This window comes from Camarhynchus parvulus, chromosome 4A (assembly GCF_901933205.1).
Source record: "Camarhynchus parvulus chromosome 4A, STF_HiC, whole genome shotgun sequence".
NCBI lineage: Eukaryota > Metazoa > Chordata > Aves > Passeriformes > Thraupidae > Camarhynchus > Camarhynchus parvulus.
Genome location: NC_044600.1, coordinates 7,411,530 through 7,428,295, shown reverse-complemented (window position 1 = coordinate 7,428,295; position 16,766 = coordinate 7,411,530). Strand labels below are relative to the sequence as shown.

The 16,766-nt window shown below is 42.6% G+C and overlaps 1 protein-coding gene across 6 annotated transcripts in view; it reads right to left on the bottom strand.

The window, feature by feature from the left end:
• Positions 1-347: 347 nt before the first annotated feature.
• MBNL3 (muscleblind like splicing regulator 3) overlaps positions 348-16,766 on the bottom strand; it is a 91,869-nt gene continuing 75,450 nt past the window's right edge. The window contains exons 6-10 of one of the 6 annotated variants that reach the window (XM_030967982.1): positions 15,653-15,803; positions 13,378-13,413; positions 11,201-11,295; positions 9,756-9,829; positions 348-7,890 (exon numbers count right to left, since the gene is read on the bottom strand). In XM_030967982.1, the coding sequence (XP_030823842.1) occupies positions 9,773-9,829; positions 11,201-11,295; positions 13,378-13,413; positions 15,653-15,803 (339 nt within the window). In that variant the 3' untranslated portion in view covers positions 348-7,890; positions 9,756-9,772. The remainder of the gene's footprint in view (positions 7,891-9,755; positions 9,830-11,200; positions 11,296-13,377; positions 13,414-15,652; positions 15,804-16,766) is intronic. The other 5 variants (XM_030967984.1, XM_030967985.1, XM_030967983.1 and 2 more) reach the window with 5 other exon arrangements.

Below are 16,766 nucleotides of genomic sequence, written 5' to 3'. Positions count from 1 at the left end.
GCCAGGCAGCCCGGGATGAGCTGGGCACTTGGAAGAGAGCTGGGGAATCCAGGCTGCTGCCAAAGGGGAGCTCACTGCTGTATTATTGCACTGGGACATTCAAAATGGCACGAATGCTGAAAGAGAAAAATTAATACACAAACCACTGTTCTACAAAAGCTGCAGGCCTTTGAATGGGAGTTGATTCATTCTTCATGGTTATCTTCAAATGCACAGCTCTGATCTCCTCTCTAATCGCATCACAGACAGGGTCAGAAAGGAAGCATGGAAAAACACAAGCCAAGCAGACCACATCACATGTGTCTCCAAAGGTCTAAGGCACGAGAGAAACCAAAAGGCAGCATCTGGAAAGTTTTACTTTTTATTTTTCTAAAATACAAATGTCTGTCTTGTGTTAGTAACTTTAATATGATAGGCCGAATGCATCCAGTAAAAAGGAGGCACTGGCTACAGAATTCAAAATACTGAAGGTATTTTCTGGAAAGAAATTTATTCTGTTGATCTACACTTCAGATATAACATTGATTCAAATTCATTAGTTATTATTTTTACATCAGAATCTTTGAAGTTTGGGACTAATAAACTGGAACTTGAAAAGTTTTTAAAGTAAACTCCTATTAATGTGTAGATATGGATCCATAAAAAACATAACCAAGAATTTTATACACTTTATTAAAAGATCAAAAAATAAACAATAACAATATAGAAGTAACATACTAAAATGAGTAGCATTATGCACATTTCTAAAGCACGTACAAGCACTACAGCAATATAATGTGGCAAAAAGAAACATAAATTCAAAGCGTACACCCTGTTGGTAGCAGTTGAGGGAATGAACTATCCTGTTATGGAACTGAAATACTGCATTAACCTACGCCTGTCTGGATCCAATGATATTTTAATTTCTTACAATTCCACAGGGCTAAGTGTAATCATTTGTATATATTTTCTAAACTATTCCATTAAATTGATATCTAATGTTTCCCTTACATTGTTTTACCAGAAATGCCTATGAAAAGAAGAATGTGCTTCAAAGATCTACTTTACACAGTACAGTATAAATGTTTTTATATATTTAAATTAAAAATTGACAATTTAGGAGAACATTCTCTCTTTGATTTTAGTGATTGCCTAAAATACAATTCTCTATTTATAAAAAAAAATAGTGATCTTTTGTCAGGTGATGTAATAAAGGGTGAGGAGTCGGTTCATTTTCATGATCTAAAAAAAAAAAATTAAAACAAAGCTAATTGGAAAGAAAAAAAAAATCCCATAATCCAATCTAAGAATGGTCTTATCATCCCCTCATCTGCTAGGATACAAAAGCCATGGCAACAAAATCATTTGGCTTCCACCACTATCAAATAGCATCTGTGTACAGTAATAAAGAACTGGAACCTTGTAATTCGGTGTCAGGTAATTCTCTCTGTTGTGTGTTTGGAAAAATAACTTCATTTTATTTAACAGTTGTGTTATTTTGCATGTTTAAATATCTCCTTTGAGAGGCATATAGAGTTATTTTTGATGATAGAGGATGTCAGTAAAGATCACTAGCAAAGATTTTAGCAGTGTTGTCATGATCATGCTCATACCCCGACAAAGTTTGACCAGCTATGATTCATTTCACATAGTGCAAAATATTTTTTCTCTCATAATCCTAGAAATGAGAAAGAACTTGATTATAGAAACTGATGATGGCAAAGGGAAGCCATTATCGTGTGGTGGCTTGAACTAGCTGATTATTTTGTATTAAAATCTAGGTTATTACATAACACCATGGAGAGAAGCAACATCTGATTTTTCCTCATTTTAAAGACCCTGGGGCTGTTCCAATTCAGCAAACCACCACTTGCACAGCACTGTGGTGCAGAGTGGGCAGGCTGGGCACAACTGGCATTGCCAGGGGTTGGGAATGCTGGCCAAGGAACAGCTCTTGTGCTTGGCAGCAGCAGCTCAGCCCCCAGCCCTGGGGCATCCAGCAAAGGCTGACAGTCACATCGGATGCCACTTCCCACCAGTTCTGCTCTGGGGGACTTGCCCCTCACTGCTCGAGTCAGGACCAGGCTCATGGCAAAACCAGTTACTTTTCTGAAGCAAAACTGGGGCTTGGGTTTTGCAGAAAAAAAAAAAAGAACGTAAAAAAAATCCAACAAAAACCAAAACTTGTTCCAATCAAAAATAAATGGGTCAACACAGGCACTTCAGCTGCTCCAAAATCCCCCAGCACTGCAGAGTCCCAGCAGTACCAACACAAAGAGGAGCAAGAGGCTGCTCACTGAGGACCCACAGCTTTGCTCTCCTTTGGTGGCAACTCAAAGGGGCTTGTTAGTCCCAGCCTGGAGCACCCAACTGGCCACACTGCCACCAGCCTCCACCTCCTTGTCCCAGCAGCACTACCTTGTGCCTTTCAAATCACACCATGGCTGTCACACAGCAGAAAGAACTGGTCCCAGACAATCCCAACCCATCCCTGCCCATCTATGGTTCACCAGCTCCTTCCGTTTTGTTACCTTGCCCCAAAAGGTTAAAAAAAAATAAAAATCAAGAAGTTGTGACATTTCAAATTCACTCTGAGATTTAAAACACTCACCACAATGACAGTCACCTCCCACAGATAAACACTTCAAGACAGAAATAGGATTAGGTGCTAGGAAAAATGTGTGTGTGCTGCCACGGACCTACCAGTCCTAATAGGATTCACCGAGAATACAACCTATCAGAAACATGACCTAGGGTGTGTTTGAAAATGTAGGCTGATTAAAAAAAGTAATTTGAATCTTTGCTAGTGACCTTACTAATTAATTCCACACCGTTTCCCATTCTCTGTGCTGCAGGTTGGAGCTGACCTGTTATCAGTCTGCTGTATAATAAGCTATGGCAAACTACAAAGCTTTTACAACAGCAAAGCAACATCATGCTTTCAGATAAGTTTTATAGCAAAAAACTCCTCCTTTTCAAAGCCTTAGTAATACCTATCTCTTTTACAAACTTTTCCTGTATTATTACAGACTTTTTATATTCAAAATAAGTTCCAAGGATTTCTTTCGTGGACTATGTACATAAGTGCAAAAAAGGTGTGTCTCACACATTCGTACACTAACTGAATCAGTTTAACTGCAGCATATTTGTATCTTCAACACTGTTACGGGGTCATTCCACAATATTTTTTTTCTTATGTACAGTTTTTGCTAATATAAATTAGTATTAAAATAGTTATATGCTTAATTATTTAGCCCTGATCGTAACGTAATCGTGTGAGTGTTCAATTCCTGGAGAAAAGAAAATTGCAGGCAAAGCTACAGTACTGAAACTGATTAATTCTGAATTGCCACCGTGTGAATGGATGTGAAATGAAAGCAAGACCGGTCACTACGCTGTAAATACAGGCTGCTGTGTTTCCCAAGTGAAAATACTGTGGAATAACCCTTGCCACACAACAATTTCTACAAGCTATAAAACCTGACTCTAAATCCATGTGTTGTAAACTTCTTGACTGAAAAAGTGACCTTAAAGACACAAATTCAGCGTTCACATGGGACTTTGGGATTTTAAAAATATTCAATCATATCTTTATCTGACAGTATCGAACTGTACCTTTAACAAGCTCATACTGTTACACATCACTTTTAATTTACATGTGAAAATTTCACAAATAATGTATACAAAGGTAGCCATGTTGTAGTTTTGTTGCCATAGCAACAACAACTTAATATAATTAGTTAACAATGAATCTATCATTGTAGGAGTTACATACAAAGTTAATTTTGTTCTTAAACTGTAAACTATACAAACTAGTTATGGACTGTATTCTATACCTTACCATGCTTCAGTGTTGGTTTAGAATATAACTAAATGGGCTGAATACATGTATTAAAAATTTTAAACTTTCTCTAACTCTCCTTCAAAATTAAATTCATTAGTTACTAAAGATATCAAAAAAAGCAATAATGAAAACCTTAAAAACTAATGGTAGAGAAATGAAAATATATGACATGAATTAATGCGTTGTAGCCTAGTAACAATGAGTTGTAGCTCTATTTACATTTGGATTAGGCTATCAACTATTTTTTTTTAAAGTTATTACAGTCTTTAACATACAGTATATACTCTAAGGCCTTCAACAGGCACATGGTAAAATCAGGTCAATATCAAACTAAATCCATTCAACAGGAATGGGAAATTAGATTTTCCTCATAAATTTCACCTTTTTCAATTTTCATGTCTGTGAAATGTACAAGGGATAAACAAAACGAGGACTCCAGTTTCTCAATCCTTGTGTACCCGGCGTGTCCTAGAGCTACTCCTACCGCGCCAGTGCCAGCCCCAGCCGGGCCAGGGGACGTCACCGTGTCCTGCTCCGGCCACCTGTGCCACCGAGGTGCCCCCGGCTGTGGTGCCAGCCCCGCAGGGTCCCCGCTGCAGGGGACAGCGGGAGGAGCAGCGGGAGGAGCAGCAGGACCCCAGCCCAGCCCCAGCGCCGCGGCCGCCGCGGGAGAAGCGCGTCGGGAACCGGCGCGGGCTGCCCGGGGAGGTAACGGCTTCTAGAACGTTGCGATGCAAAAATACACAGTCAAAAATCATCAGCTAAAAATTTCCAACTAAAAAACACGGCTGATTGTGAAATCATGTTCCAAATTACTAAAAACACTGTATTTAACAAAAATAATCTTAATAGTTTTATGAATCCATTTTATTTTAAATCCCTCTTTTATTGTCTGCTTATGTTACAGTTTAGTAGTAGTACTCTTTATTGAAACTACTAACAACCTTTTTTCGTGAAAATGATCAATCTCAGCTTTCATTTTCCCTCTGCATGACCCGTTTTATCCAAGTTTCAGCATTTCTTGCATATTGTTTGCATAAGGCTGAGAGAAATGGACAAAGAGAAATAACTTTGGATAAATAAAAAATATAGGTTCATGGAAAGTGGGAAGCTTATAAAAATGTCACTAAAATTATATTGATTTAAACAAACTTACATACATCTCTTGTCAAATAAAGGATGATATTCATGCTTTTATGACATTTGTTTAGAGTCACTAACTAGCTCGGTGACTTTGTAATAGTCTATTTAGGAAATTTATAGTCTGGCGACTGGTTTTTTTTTCTTTTCTTTCTTGAACAAAGAAAATTAGAGCAAGTCATTGCACAACTAGTTTAAATAGTGCTACCTCAAAATGGCATTTTTGCCGAGATTGTTTTGAATTTGGTGAAGTTTAGTGCTTCAAGCTTTTCTTTCCTTAAACTCATTTACAAATTAACTCTAAATTTGCCAGCAATATAAAAACTGTTGTGGCACCTAATATAACTACCCTGAACATCCCTCATTGGACCTCTTTAATAAAAAATAATCCTTAAACGCCTTTTTTTTTCAGTGCTTTAAATGTGACATGAAAACAGCTGTATTCTAGGTTTACATTCTATGCACATCTATGCCAGATGTTTAAGTCGATAAATAAAATAGGAGGTTACATCAAAGTTTCAAGATATACAAAAATCCATTTAGCACTGAAAAAATTTCAACCTCCTTGAACTCATAAAGCCATACAAGCTTGAATGCATCCTTTCTGGCTTAAGAAGATCAGCTCTGTTCTTTGTTGAGGCACTGGCACAGGTTGTGCAAAACCCATTTTTGATACACAAATAATTTCAAACAGGAAGTACTCAAATCCACTTTTTCCACTAACAATGTTATGGTTTCGGGAAACAGAAACACAGTGGTGAAAAGAACAGGTATGTGGTCACCAATACAAATGAGAGTCACTGATTTCACCCCTCTGCTTGTGAGCACAGATGGCTGGGGAACATCCACGGACACAAGCGACTATCAAAACTCAGGGTCCATAAAGGAGGTTTGGGGGGTATGTTTTTATCCCCTTTCTATCAGGGTTTGGTTCAAAGTCTGCTGAATTGAACAAAAAGATTCCTCAAAGCTTTCTTGAGCTGGGCTCCTCAAATTTTCGTGCTATGAGTGAGTCTCCATGGGCAGATGGTCAGAGCCTGCCCTGGGCTCACAGGCTGTGCCCTGGGTGTGCCACCATCACTCGTGGCCCATGGAGATACACATCCAGCAAACTGTCTGTGCTCATACTGCAGGAGGGGGAACATGGAATATCAAACCAAGGCCAAGGAACTGGGAAAAGAGAAGAAAATCTGGTGTCTGAATTTGGCACTCTACAGGACCACTCTGAGCTCGGGGTGGTCACCCCTCCAGACACTGTGAGCTGGCCTCTTGCTTGATTCTCTTTCTCCCTGTATGGAGTTTGTGAATTTACAGCAGCAAATCCACCTCTTCCATAATGCCAATGATACTGTAGAGCTATAATAGGGATGAATTTGGCAGTATCCTCAACCAAAATGCATTTCTGCAGCCAGATTGTTCAGCAACGCAGCATAACGACAGGCGGGGCTGTCCAGGGTGCACGGGCTGAAATGGTTTTATTCGTGCGTATGAAAAGGAGGTATTGAGAACTAGCCCTTGTTGTGCAACAAACATTGCTCTTGATCAAGTAGAAGGTGCCAAAATAAATCCACTTGGTCAGTGGCACCTTCTACAGGAACTCCATTAAGACAAATGTTTATCTTCAGCAGAAAGCTTATGCTGAGCTTTTTGCTGCTTTGTTACTGCTGTGTTTGCTTTAAAGGGCCAGAGATCACAGGGATGGGGGAAATAATCACCCACTTATGGAAAATGGTGATTAAATAAATGGGGCATGCTGACAAAATTTCAACAAGAGACACATATAAGATTTCAGGCCAAAATGTTTCAGCATGCTTGGTGGAGACAAGTCCCAGGGCTCGGTGCTGCCCAGCCTGGGCTGAGCCACGGCCCCGGGCCCTCCCCAGCCACGGCTGGCACCTGCTCCTCTCCAATGCAATGAGCTTTTGCCCAACTGAAGCTGTCTCACTCCACCACCATTTTTTTGTTGTTTGTTTTGACTGCACCACGAGAACAGCGAGAGAGATTGTGCGCCGTTTGCAGCTGAGAATGCACTTCAATGGACAACAGAGCTGCAGAAATCCCTTGATGCTTACCCCTGTCTGAGCAAATTGTTCCTGTCCCCTTACTGAGCCTGGGCTTTTGTGTTTGTTTTTTTCCCCCAAAAGTTTCCAGAATCAGCTCATTGTATTGAAAGAAGAACCCTGAACTGGACTAAAATGATAGCTGTCTTTTCACATCACTTGTACTAAAAATTTGGAGACTATCTGAAGGCAAGTTTTAAATGATAAAAGGAGCATTTAACATAAGCAACTTTAGCTGACATTAACAGCAAAATCCAGCAAAGGGCAGAACATTCTGTGTCGTGTTTTTCAAGCACATAATTCCTGTTTCCCACAATAACATTTTTAGTAAAAAACAAACAAAACCCCATAAAACCTACAGTATATGAAAACTTAAGACATAACAATAATGAAAAAATGGTATTGAGTATACTTGATAATGATGTACACTTTAAAACAAATCAATAGACTATGATGTAAACAAAACAGTAAGATAACACTTTAAAAACAAGACAAACATTTATCCATCGATAGTATACAGTAAACCAACAGTCCGCTGTGCAGATGCACTTATCATGATGGTAGTCATAAAATGATTAAGTGTGTTAAAGTAATGTGTTATAAAAGTCTATTATAATTTCCTACTTGTATATCTCATATAACAGAGCGCTGTTTGTTAATTGTTTCTATAGTGCTTTTTTTTTCTTTTTTTTTTTTGACATTCCCATTGATCAGTTTTTGGTTAACATGTAGGCTGCAACAGGCTTACTGTAGAGGTGGTAGAGAATGATAGAAGAGGGGAATATATACAGAAAGGCCATGCGCAGCTTCCCACCAAGAAGTCCTGGTGCTCCATAATTTCACTGTTCAGAATTTCAACATGGTCTGCTGCAGGGGAAAGAAAAAAACAACAAAGAAATAGTGAGAAGTTAATACATCTATATTTTAGAAGTCATTCTAATACATTTACATCCTCAATGTGTTGCCCAAGAAGTTGTCATTAGTGTGTTGCAGACAGACATTTTATTCCATTAATTTTCTGATGTAGGGAGAAATTGCCAATAACACACTTGGCATCCTCTTAAATCTGCACTTTTGACTCCCTCTTTCACACAATGACAGGGCAAATAGTGAAAGAGGGAGGTGAACAAATAATAGTCTTGATTTTTGGATGGGATGCCAAGTAGAGGGTGGCTAAGGAGAGGGCCAAAGGAATCTCTGATCTGTGTTAGCTCTTGTTTCCTTTAGACAGTCACGTTAAATCTGATCCTAAGGATTTAGGCTACTGAGCCCAGAGATAAAACACTGATACAGAAACCCTGTGCTCAGGGGACCCTCTTCTGGGAGCAAATTGCCTCTTTGTGATGTACTCATGAAAAACCTCCACTGAAGGACCCAACAACTTATTTCCTGCAGAGCTAGACCAATCAGCCTGGCTACCAGGACTACTTCAACCATGGAGGAAAAGAAAAACATCTGTCAGAGCAGTGAGGGTTTCAGTTACCAAAGTCCCACTGAGGGAAAGTCTCCTGAAAAAATGCTGAAAACATTCAAGATGAAGCTCTTCCAATCAAATGATCTCCTTATTAGGTACAAGAGGCTCGTTTACACATGTTATGGAAATGGCTTAACATGTCATGTCTGTCTGCCATTTGGAACAGCAGTACAGTCTAAACTGAACATTTTCACTAATGTGGATAAGCTTGGTGTCACCCCTCATGAACAGGGTCCACAGCCACAGTTAGCAGGTCATGTATACATATGGTATTTAATTAAGTTCAGCAGAGATAAGGGCCACCACTGAGAAAGTAGTTTCTGTTGATTGCTAATAGATATCATTACTGAATTGCTTGCCAAATTAATTTCCAGTATTTAAGGACTTGCCTGTAATATGTGACCTAAGGAAGAAATGGGTTTGCATATCTGCATATACTAAATGGCTGCTTTGAGAAAGACCTCTTGTTGAATTGGCTGAACTTTCTTGAGGTAAAAAAAAACACAGTCAAGAACTGAAACTACCCAGAGATTTTAGCTCATGAACATCAGCTGAAATTCACAAAGAAAAGCAATGGAAAAATGACACTGCTGCTATGGCCGTGAAATAGTACTCTGTAACTCCAAGGACAAATTCCTCCATCATTCCCCTCAGAGAAAACTATCATCTCAGGGAAGCCCAGGATCTGCAGGTGGGGTGAAGACTATGTTGCTTATGACATTCATTCTGGTCTCCAACCCACCATGAGCCAAGGCCCTCTCTGCAGCTGACCAGCAGAGAGTTCTGCCCAGACTGAGCCAGCCTTGCAGATGCACAGCAGCTGCTGCTGACCCAATCCTGCTTACCCCAGGAAAGAAAATATGTCACTAACAGCAAAAGAGAAGTTACACCTTTTCAGCGGACTCATTACCAGAGCAGTCTCTGCCATCAACACTGCAAATCCCTGACGCATCTGCAGGCAGCTGGGAGCTGTGCAGAGCAAGAGCAGCCTGTAAACAGAGCCATGGGACTGGGGGATGCACAGGGAGGCTGTGACCACCACAACACAGGTACCTGAGACACAGGAAACTCGTTATAAACCACAGGGCTGGTCTGTGTCTGTGCTGCAGCTGCTGAATTCCTATTGAGTCAGCAGAGCATGAAGCCAATGGGGTCCCATGGGCTCAGTCCCTCTGCCTGAGCCAGCCCTGTGTTTAGGGATGCAGTGCCCATGTACAAATCAATTCACCATAAAGAGAAATACCAAAAAGGAACTTACTGTTCTATCGGGAACTTCTACATCTGTGAAACAAACATGCTGCTACTCAGTTCATCTACTGATAACTGGGATATCTACAGCAAAAAAAACAAAGAACACAACACATTAAAACATTGCCTTGAGATCAGGCTGTTCATTCTGTCTTCAGCATCAGATTAATATGTACATCAGTGTCTTATAAAACAGGATCCACTCCCAAGCCTTTATTTTGCTACACATTAAATACAATGTAGCTGCACCACTACTGATGCCTTGTGGAGTAGCTGGTGATTGTACTGGGATTTTGACTCCATAGACTACAAGTAAAACAGAAATGCCCTGAAACTATCTGGCTCAAACAGGACTCACACAGCCACAGAGCAACGCTGCACAGCAATTTCTGCTTTCCTCTCATGACCAATACAAGTCTGAGTAAGACCTGCTCTACCTGAAAATAACAACAAAGCACAGAAAAAGACTGGCAATTCCTATTGCAAGCAGTAAAACACTGCCTAGGACTTATGCAGGCAAAATTCCTACTGAAATCCTCATGACCTCACACCAGCAAAAGCCTAGAGGATGCCCCCAGAGATATTACTGGTATTCAGCATGGATAACAGCCTCCTACAGAGCAAACTGACACCCTCATTCCTTTGCAATAGCTCTAAACCTGAGAGCATGACAAATAAAAACGCTAAAATTAGTCCTGGGGGAAATATTTTTTGAAAAGTGTTTGAAATGTCTCTGGTCTAACCGGGAGAAGTTGTGTCACACCAAATTATCAGGACGCATCACTAGGACAGGTTGTGCATATACAGTTCAGGACTGGTGCAGAAGCAGCCATCACACTCAGTATCTTCAGAGGAAAGTTCTGGAGAGAATTATGGCTTGGCACACATGCATGGAATCCTGTACACTTATGGCAGTGCTACAATGGCACGTACTGCACATCCAGAGTCCTCTCTGTAGGGATGGGTGACATGCTATTGGCATAAAAAAAACTGTACACTTCACAGTCTCACCACCGATTTTTGCTTTTTGGTTGTTTGGGGATTTTTTGGTAGTTTTCAGAGCCCAATTTTGTGGTGGTGGGGGGAAGCCACTTTATATTTCCACTTCCACTTTCCAGTCCAGAGAGAACAAGCCAAAATACCATAGGGAAGGATGCTCAGGGTGGTATTTCTGCTTGAGACTGAAAGCAGAAGCGCTGCAGGGGTTGCGTGACTCTACGCTCGGCAGATTCACCGCCCGTTGTTTTTGAGGAGCCGGGGAAGGTGTGGTTTTGGAGGAGAGCCTGCGGCCCTGCCAATCGCCCATCCCTACGCTCCGGCCGGGCAGGCAGGAGCGGCCCCTCTCCATCCCCGGCCTCACGCTCGCACACACGCACACGCTGCATCTGTGGGACCAGCCCTCGCCCGGTCCTCAAGATCTGAACACGTGAAAGAAAGCCATTGAAAGGGCCAAACCTGATTGGCGGTAGCTGTTGCAGCGAAGGGGACGCTGGTGGCAGGAGTTGTTGCTGCAGACACAGTGGTGGGCGTAGCACCGTGCATCATGGGCACTTTCGGAAGGGAACCATGGAAGCGACATACAGGAGGGTGGAGCGTATATATATTTTGTTTGTTTGGTTGGTTTTATGTAACCATGGCAATATGTGGTGGATTTGGGGGCGTGGCAGGAATCACAGCAACAAGCCATGTGACATCGTCATGAAGGACACATCGGGGCGCAGCATGCAATCACAGTGCAAAGCAAGACAGCGTTGGGAAAAAAAATAAACAAGAGAGAAGGGGAAAAGCCAATTACAATTATAATTAAGGAAAAAACCAAAACATTCTCAACACTTAGTACATTTATAAGCAGAACAATGATGTATTAGACTCCGAGGGCCAAATTTCCAAAGGGGGGAGAGGATGGGTGTGCTAGCAAAAGCCCACGTCAGCTCGCACCCGTGGGGAGTTAGACACAGCCAGTGCACGTTCCTTTGGGTGGGGACATTTTGGCAAGCGCACCCTCCCGCCCGCCTGGGAAAGCTTGTCCCCTTCCCTCCCCACCCCGTCCCCGCCAGCAACCAGAGGTACATGATGCACTTTGCAGCGGCTGCCGCAGCCCTTCCACCAGGTTTTCTCGCCTCTCTCTAGCAGGGACAATGTTTTGGCACGGGACAGAGCTGGAGGCACGGCAAACGAGCGGCTGGCAGACTGAGCTCTCTGTACAAATTCAGCATGCTCCCTTTCCACCCTAATTCTATAGGATTTGGCAAAACTCCCCTCTTGCAGGGTGGGGGGATGGAGAGGGGAAGGGACAGAGAGGGGAAAAATACACAAATGCATCTGAACAGCTACAATTTGCAGGAAGAGCATCCGAAAGGACAACACGGCAGCAGGGAGCTTGGCAGCCTCCTGAAGCTGCACGTCCCGCAGAGCACAGTGCTGGAAGGGATGCTCTGGTGCACACACGGGCATCCCCCAAACCCAAGGGGGACTTGTGGGGTCGAGGAGCCCCCTGGAAGGCCCAGCCATCCCCACAAACATGCGGTGGGGAAGCAGACTTGCCTTCCCCTCCACCCCAGCAACCACGGCCAGCCCCAGCAGGGAAGGAGCGTGTGCCTGTGGCTGGGAACACTCCGGCCACGAGATGTTGGAACGTGTGGGTTGGGGTTTCCTACAGGCAGAGGTGCATTTGAGGGACTCAGCTCCCTGTCATGCAAGCAATGTGTCCTCCCTGTACTACAGGGATAGGCAGGTTCAAGAGCAGAGTGTTTAAGCCATTCATGCCAGAGCTTCCAGGCCTGCTCTTGGAAAGCTTTGCATCCCCCCAGGGCTCCTGCCTCTCTCCCTCTGGCTAAAGCAGGCACACACCTGGATGCTGGTAGTCTTGCATAACCTTGGCTAGAGGATGAAAGCTCAGCTTTCACCTGCCCTGCTGTGCCCAGCAGCTGTAGACAAGAGGAGAAGGTCCTCAAAGGCCTGCAGAGGTTTCATCAAGACCCAGATGCTGAGCCTGAACAGAGTGGATCCCTGCAGCACTAATGAGCACATACTCACTGCCTCCCTTTATCCCACGTGCACTTGCAGTGGTACCTCCCTATGATCTCCTGTATCTGCACACCTAACACTGTTCTACAGAGATGACTCTCCAGCCAGTCCACGGTCCAAACCCTGCTTCTCTTGCTTTACAAGCAGCACCCTGCTCTGGCAGAGGGGTTGACCCCAGATGTGCTCCTCCTGAGCACCTTGTTAAACCAGTCTCCTAAAATATCCTCAGAAGGACAACTAAAAATCCAAACTTAAGTCCGCCTGTTGCTTGATACAAAATAAAACAAAAATAAGCCAACAGGATCCTCCCACTTCTATTTCCTTGTGTCAGATGACTTAAATGGGTTGTAAAGACATTTAAGTGACAGATTCTTGTCTTTAAAGCAGAACTAAATAGGGGTGGGAACACATCACCTTGGATTCTCTTATTGTAAGTCACATGAAACACTGCACAGAAATTAAAAGGGATACAACCATTTAAGCCTCAAAGAAGACAGCAGATAGACAGTCACACCACTCAGCCACCCAGGTTCTCACTGATGCATACTAACTTGCAGTCTCTTTCAGATTAGGAAAAGTTGAGAAGTTTGTGTAGAAAAACCTACCAACGCTTGCAGTGGGTGTCATGCACAGAACTGACCCTGCACACCATGCATTGAAGCGTGGAAAGATGAACAAAAGGGATATTTCATTAGTGAAGCTTCAGTGTTAGATATCACTTTAACTAAAAAGCAGGTATTTTCTTTGCAGCATTCAGTATTTAAGCACATGCAACCAGATTCTGCATATTGGTACATCAATAGTTTAAACTCAGTTTAAAGAGATCATAGCAAACCAAATTAATTCTTTAATTCTTGGATAGTGGAGAAAAAACTCCTCCCACCTTGGTATTAAATGATATGATTGATCCCAGAAATCAGGGTTGTTTGGGATTTTTTGGGTATTGGGTATGCTGATTTCTTTCTGATCGTGTCAACAGAAAACAAATTGCCCTTAGAAGAATGTCACACTCATGTTAAAATTGACTTTCCAAAAGCAATTTACTCCCGCGACCAGGGACCGTGATTCAAAGTCTCTAGTTTAAGCTGAAAGAGGCATTTATTTTTCTGGACTCGAAAAAATTGCAGTGGTGATGCCATTTTCAAGAGACAGCCCGACTCCCCCCTGCCATGGCAACCCATGATGCTGATCTCTCAACAACTGAACAGGAGATACTAAGAAAAGCAACAGCTCCCTTCCCTCCCCACAGCGAGAGCTGCGACATGCCATCTCTCTGCTTTGCCTTCCTGAGCACTGCCAAGGCTGAGCCCAGAGCTGGAGCCTGATGTGTAACATAAATTCATCACAGACCTGTCCTCTGACTGGAAATTTGCTGCTCTGCCCAGCATTAATGTCTTCAGACAGAGCAGGTGCCAGTAAGCAGCCCTGTTATGGATCAGCCCTGTGTGTAATTTCATTGCCGTGAGCCCGGTACCAGCGCAGCGAGGGCTGGGCACAGCTGATCTATGGTGCTCCATGAGAAATGCCTGTCCTTATGTCAACTTTGGCAACTGTGACCTTGAGGAGGAGCAGTGTGTAGCCAGCTGGGGACTTGGCATTCCCCAAGGTGTCCATTTTTCCTGAAGAAGTATTTCACTTGGCACCTTCCAGAGCTGTGGGAAGGTCAGCTCAGCCCAGCCTTTCCAAGGTTTTGCAGAGCACAAGGTAAAAGGCTACTACTCCATCTCTGCATGAGATTCTGCTTCCCTGGAAAAACATCTTGGTAGCTGCTGAGTTCTGAGTGTTTCCAAGGGCTCTCATAACAGAAAGGCCACACAAGGACAGGGTTTAGGTCCCTGCCCCCTGGACCTACACTCCACTTTGCTCTCAGGACCAGATTGTCTCTAAAGCTTTTCCCCTGACTCCAAAGAACAACAGTGCCAAGGTGCAAGTCTACTGTGTGTTCACCTCCAGGGGTCAGCCCAGAGAAACACTCTGTGTATTTTTTAAAGTATTATCTGACAAGTAAATACAGCATTAAACATTAAAAACACAGGGCATTAATTTTCCTATAATACTCTGAATGATAATAATGATACTAAAATATGAGCTATCTGGAATATTCCTAATTCAGCCACTTATAATACTTTCCACTCCAAGCAGGTTTTGTTTTCCATTTGGCTGCAGTTAATTGGCCAGTCAGAAGACAGTCACATCTGCCATATTAATATTTCCAGTTCTATAAGAATTACTGAACTGCATCTTTCAATTTAACTCTGAGACCTTAAAGGTACAATAAAAGCTGGGAGTTAAATTGCTTTTAAAAAGCTTAGGGTATTGTACTGGTCAAAAGACAAGGAAGAGGGAAATATATGCCTTTAAAGAGGATTATATAATTTGTATTTACTAAAGACTAACCATTCCCTCTATAAACATCACAGCTGCTGCAATATGTAGGTCAGTGAGATACAAGCTCAGGGAGGTGCCTACAGCCTCAAAAGAGCTGCCATAGACGTCTATAGACATTTTAACATGAGTCCAAAAGAGCACTACACAAGAGTCAAAGAATTAATTTGGGATTAACCAGTTGAACCATAAGGAGGAAAAACAGAAAGTATGAATTCAAGAAACATGCAGACATTTTTCTTAGTTTGACTGCTTAAAAAAAACCCCAAACCACACAAAAAGGGCTAAGAAGGATCTTTACATGTGAAAAGCTCTACATTGTAGTAGGTGAAGGGAAAAAAGTCAAACAACAGATGTTAATTTTTCATCCATTTTTAACATGAAACTACACACCAATATTCTTTTGCTAAAGACTCTTACAAAACTGCTCATTAGCTGAACACCAAGGTCATAAAATAAACAACCATGATGATGGGAAAGCAAGGAGACACTTACCTGTAGGGATGAATGTAGGCTGTTGCAACTGCATGTTGGCTAGAGCCTGTTGGTAGTGGAAAACGCTTGGGTTAAAGACTGTGGTGGCACCATTGTTTTTTTCAAGTGCTGGCCTCTTTGGTAAAGGTTGAAGTGCACCAGGCGGCAGGGCCTGTGGATAAGGGAGTCATTAAAGACAAGTGGAGTAAATAAAGGGGCCCAGATCTGTAGGTCAAGCATGCAATAAATAACAGGGGGTCTTGGCTGCAAATCACCTGCAACTCTATCAACTTAGCCAGACAGGAAAGAGAAGAGCAGCTAAGTCACACTACAAGTAGGAGGTGAAACAACAGCTTCACTAGGTGAGCAGTTAGTAAATGCACCAGGAGGAGGGGCAGAGTCCAGAAAGAGGAGAGATGCTAAGGAGCTTTTCAGCAGGACTGACTTGGGTACAGAGGGAGAAAAAAGCACTGGGAAAAGGAAGGGGAGAGGTGATCACCTGGACAGGATGCTACAAAGAGCAGTTGCAGGCAACAAGCATTAAAAACCCCAAAACAAACAGGAAAAATATAGTAGATGACTATTTAAAACCCAAGAAGATTAGCATAAGCAACAAATGCCATGGAAACAAAATGGATGCTTGCCTCTGGTTCAACACCTGCCTACATGTATGTGTGCATGTGTGGAAGCGTGTACACTGTGCAGCTAACCCATGTGTCCAGATGGTAAAGCTGTAGCTGTTGCCAATTACACACATAACTTTACATTCACAGTAAAATGCATTTCCACTTGTTAGTAGAGAGGCCGAGCAACATGGTCAAGACCAGGCCTGATTCTCCACCGCTCACACCAGAGGCACAGCCCACCACCAGCAGATTTGGACCAGATCCCACTTTAGAGAAGGTGGCCTACATCAGTCAAATTCTGCTCACTCATTATTAACAGTGGAAAAAGCCATTGACAAATCCCTTCTTTTCATTCTATCACACCACCGGGCTTCTTCCAGCCCGTCAAACCTGTTTCATGATCGGACTTGGTAAAAAGCATTAACCCAACTCAGGAACTTTTCTCAGTGAGTTACTCATCATTCATCCAAGCATGTCTCAACAGCAAAGTAGTATGTCAGGTTCTTAAG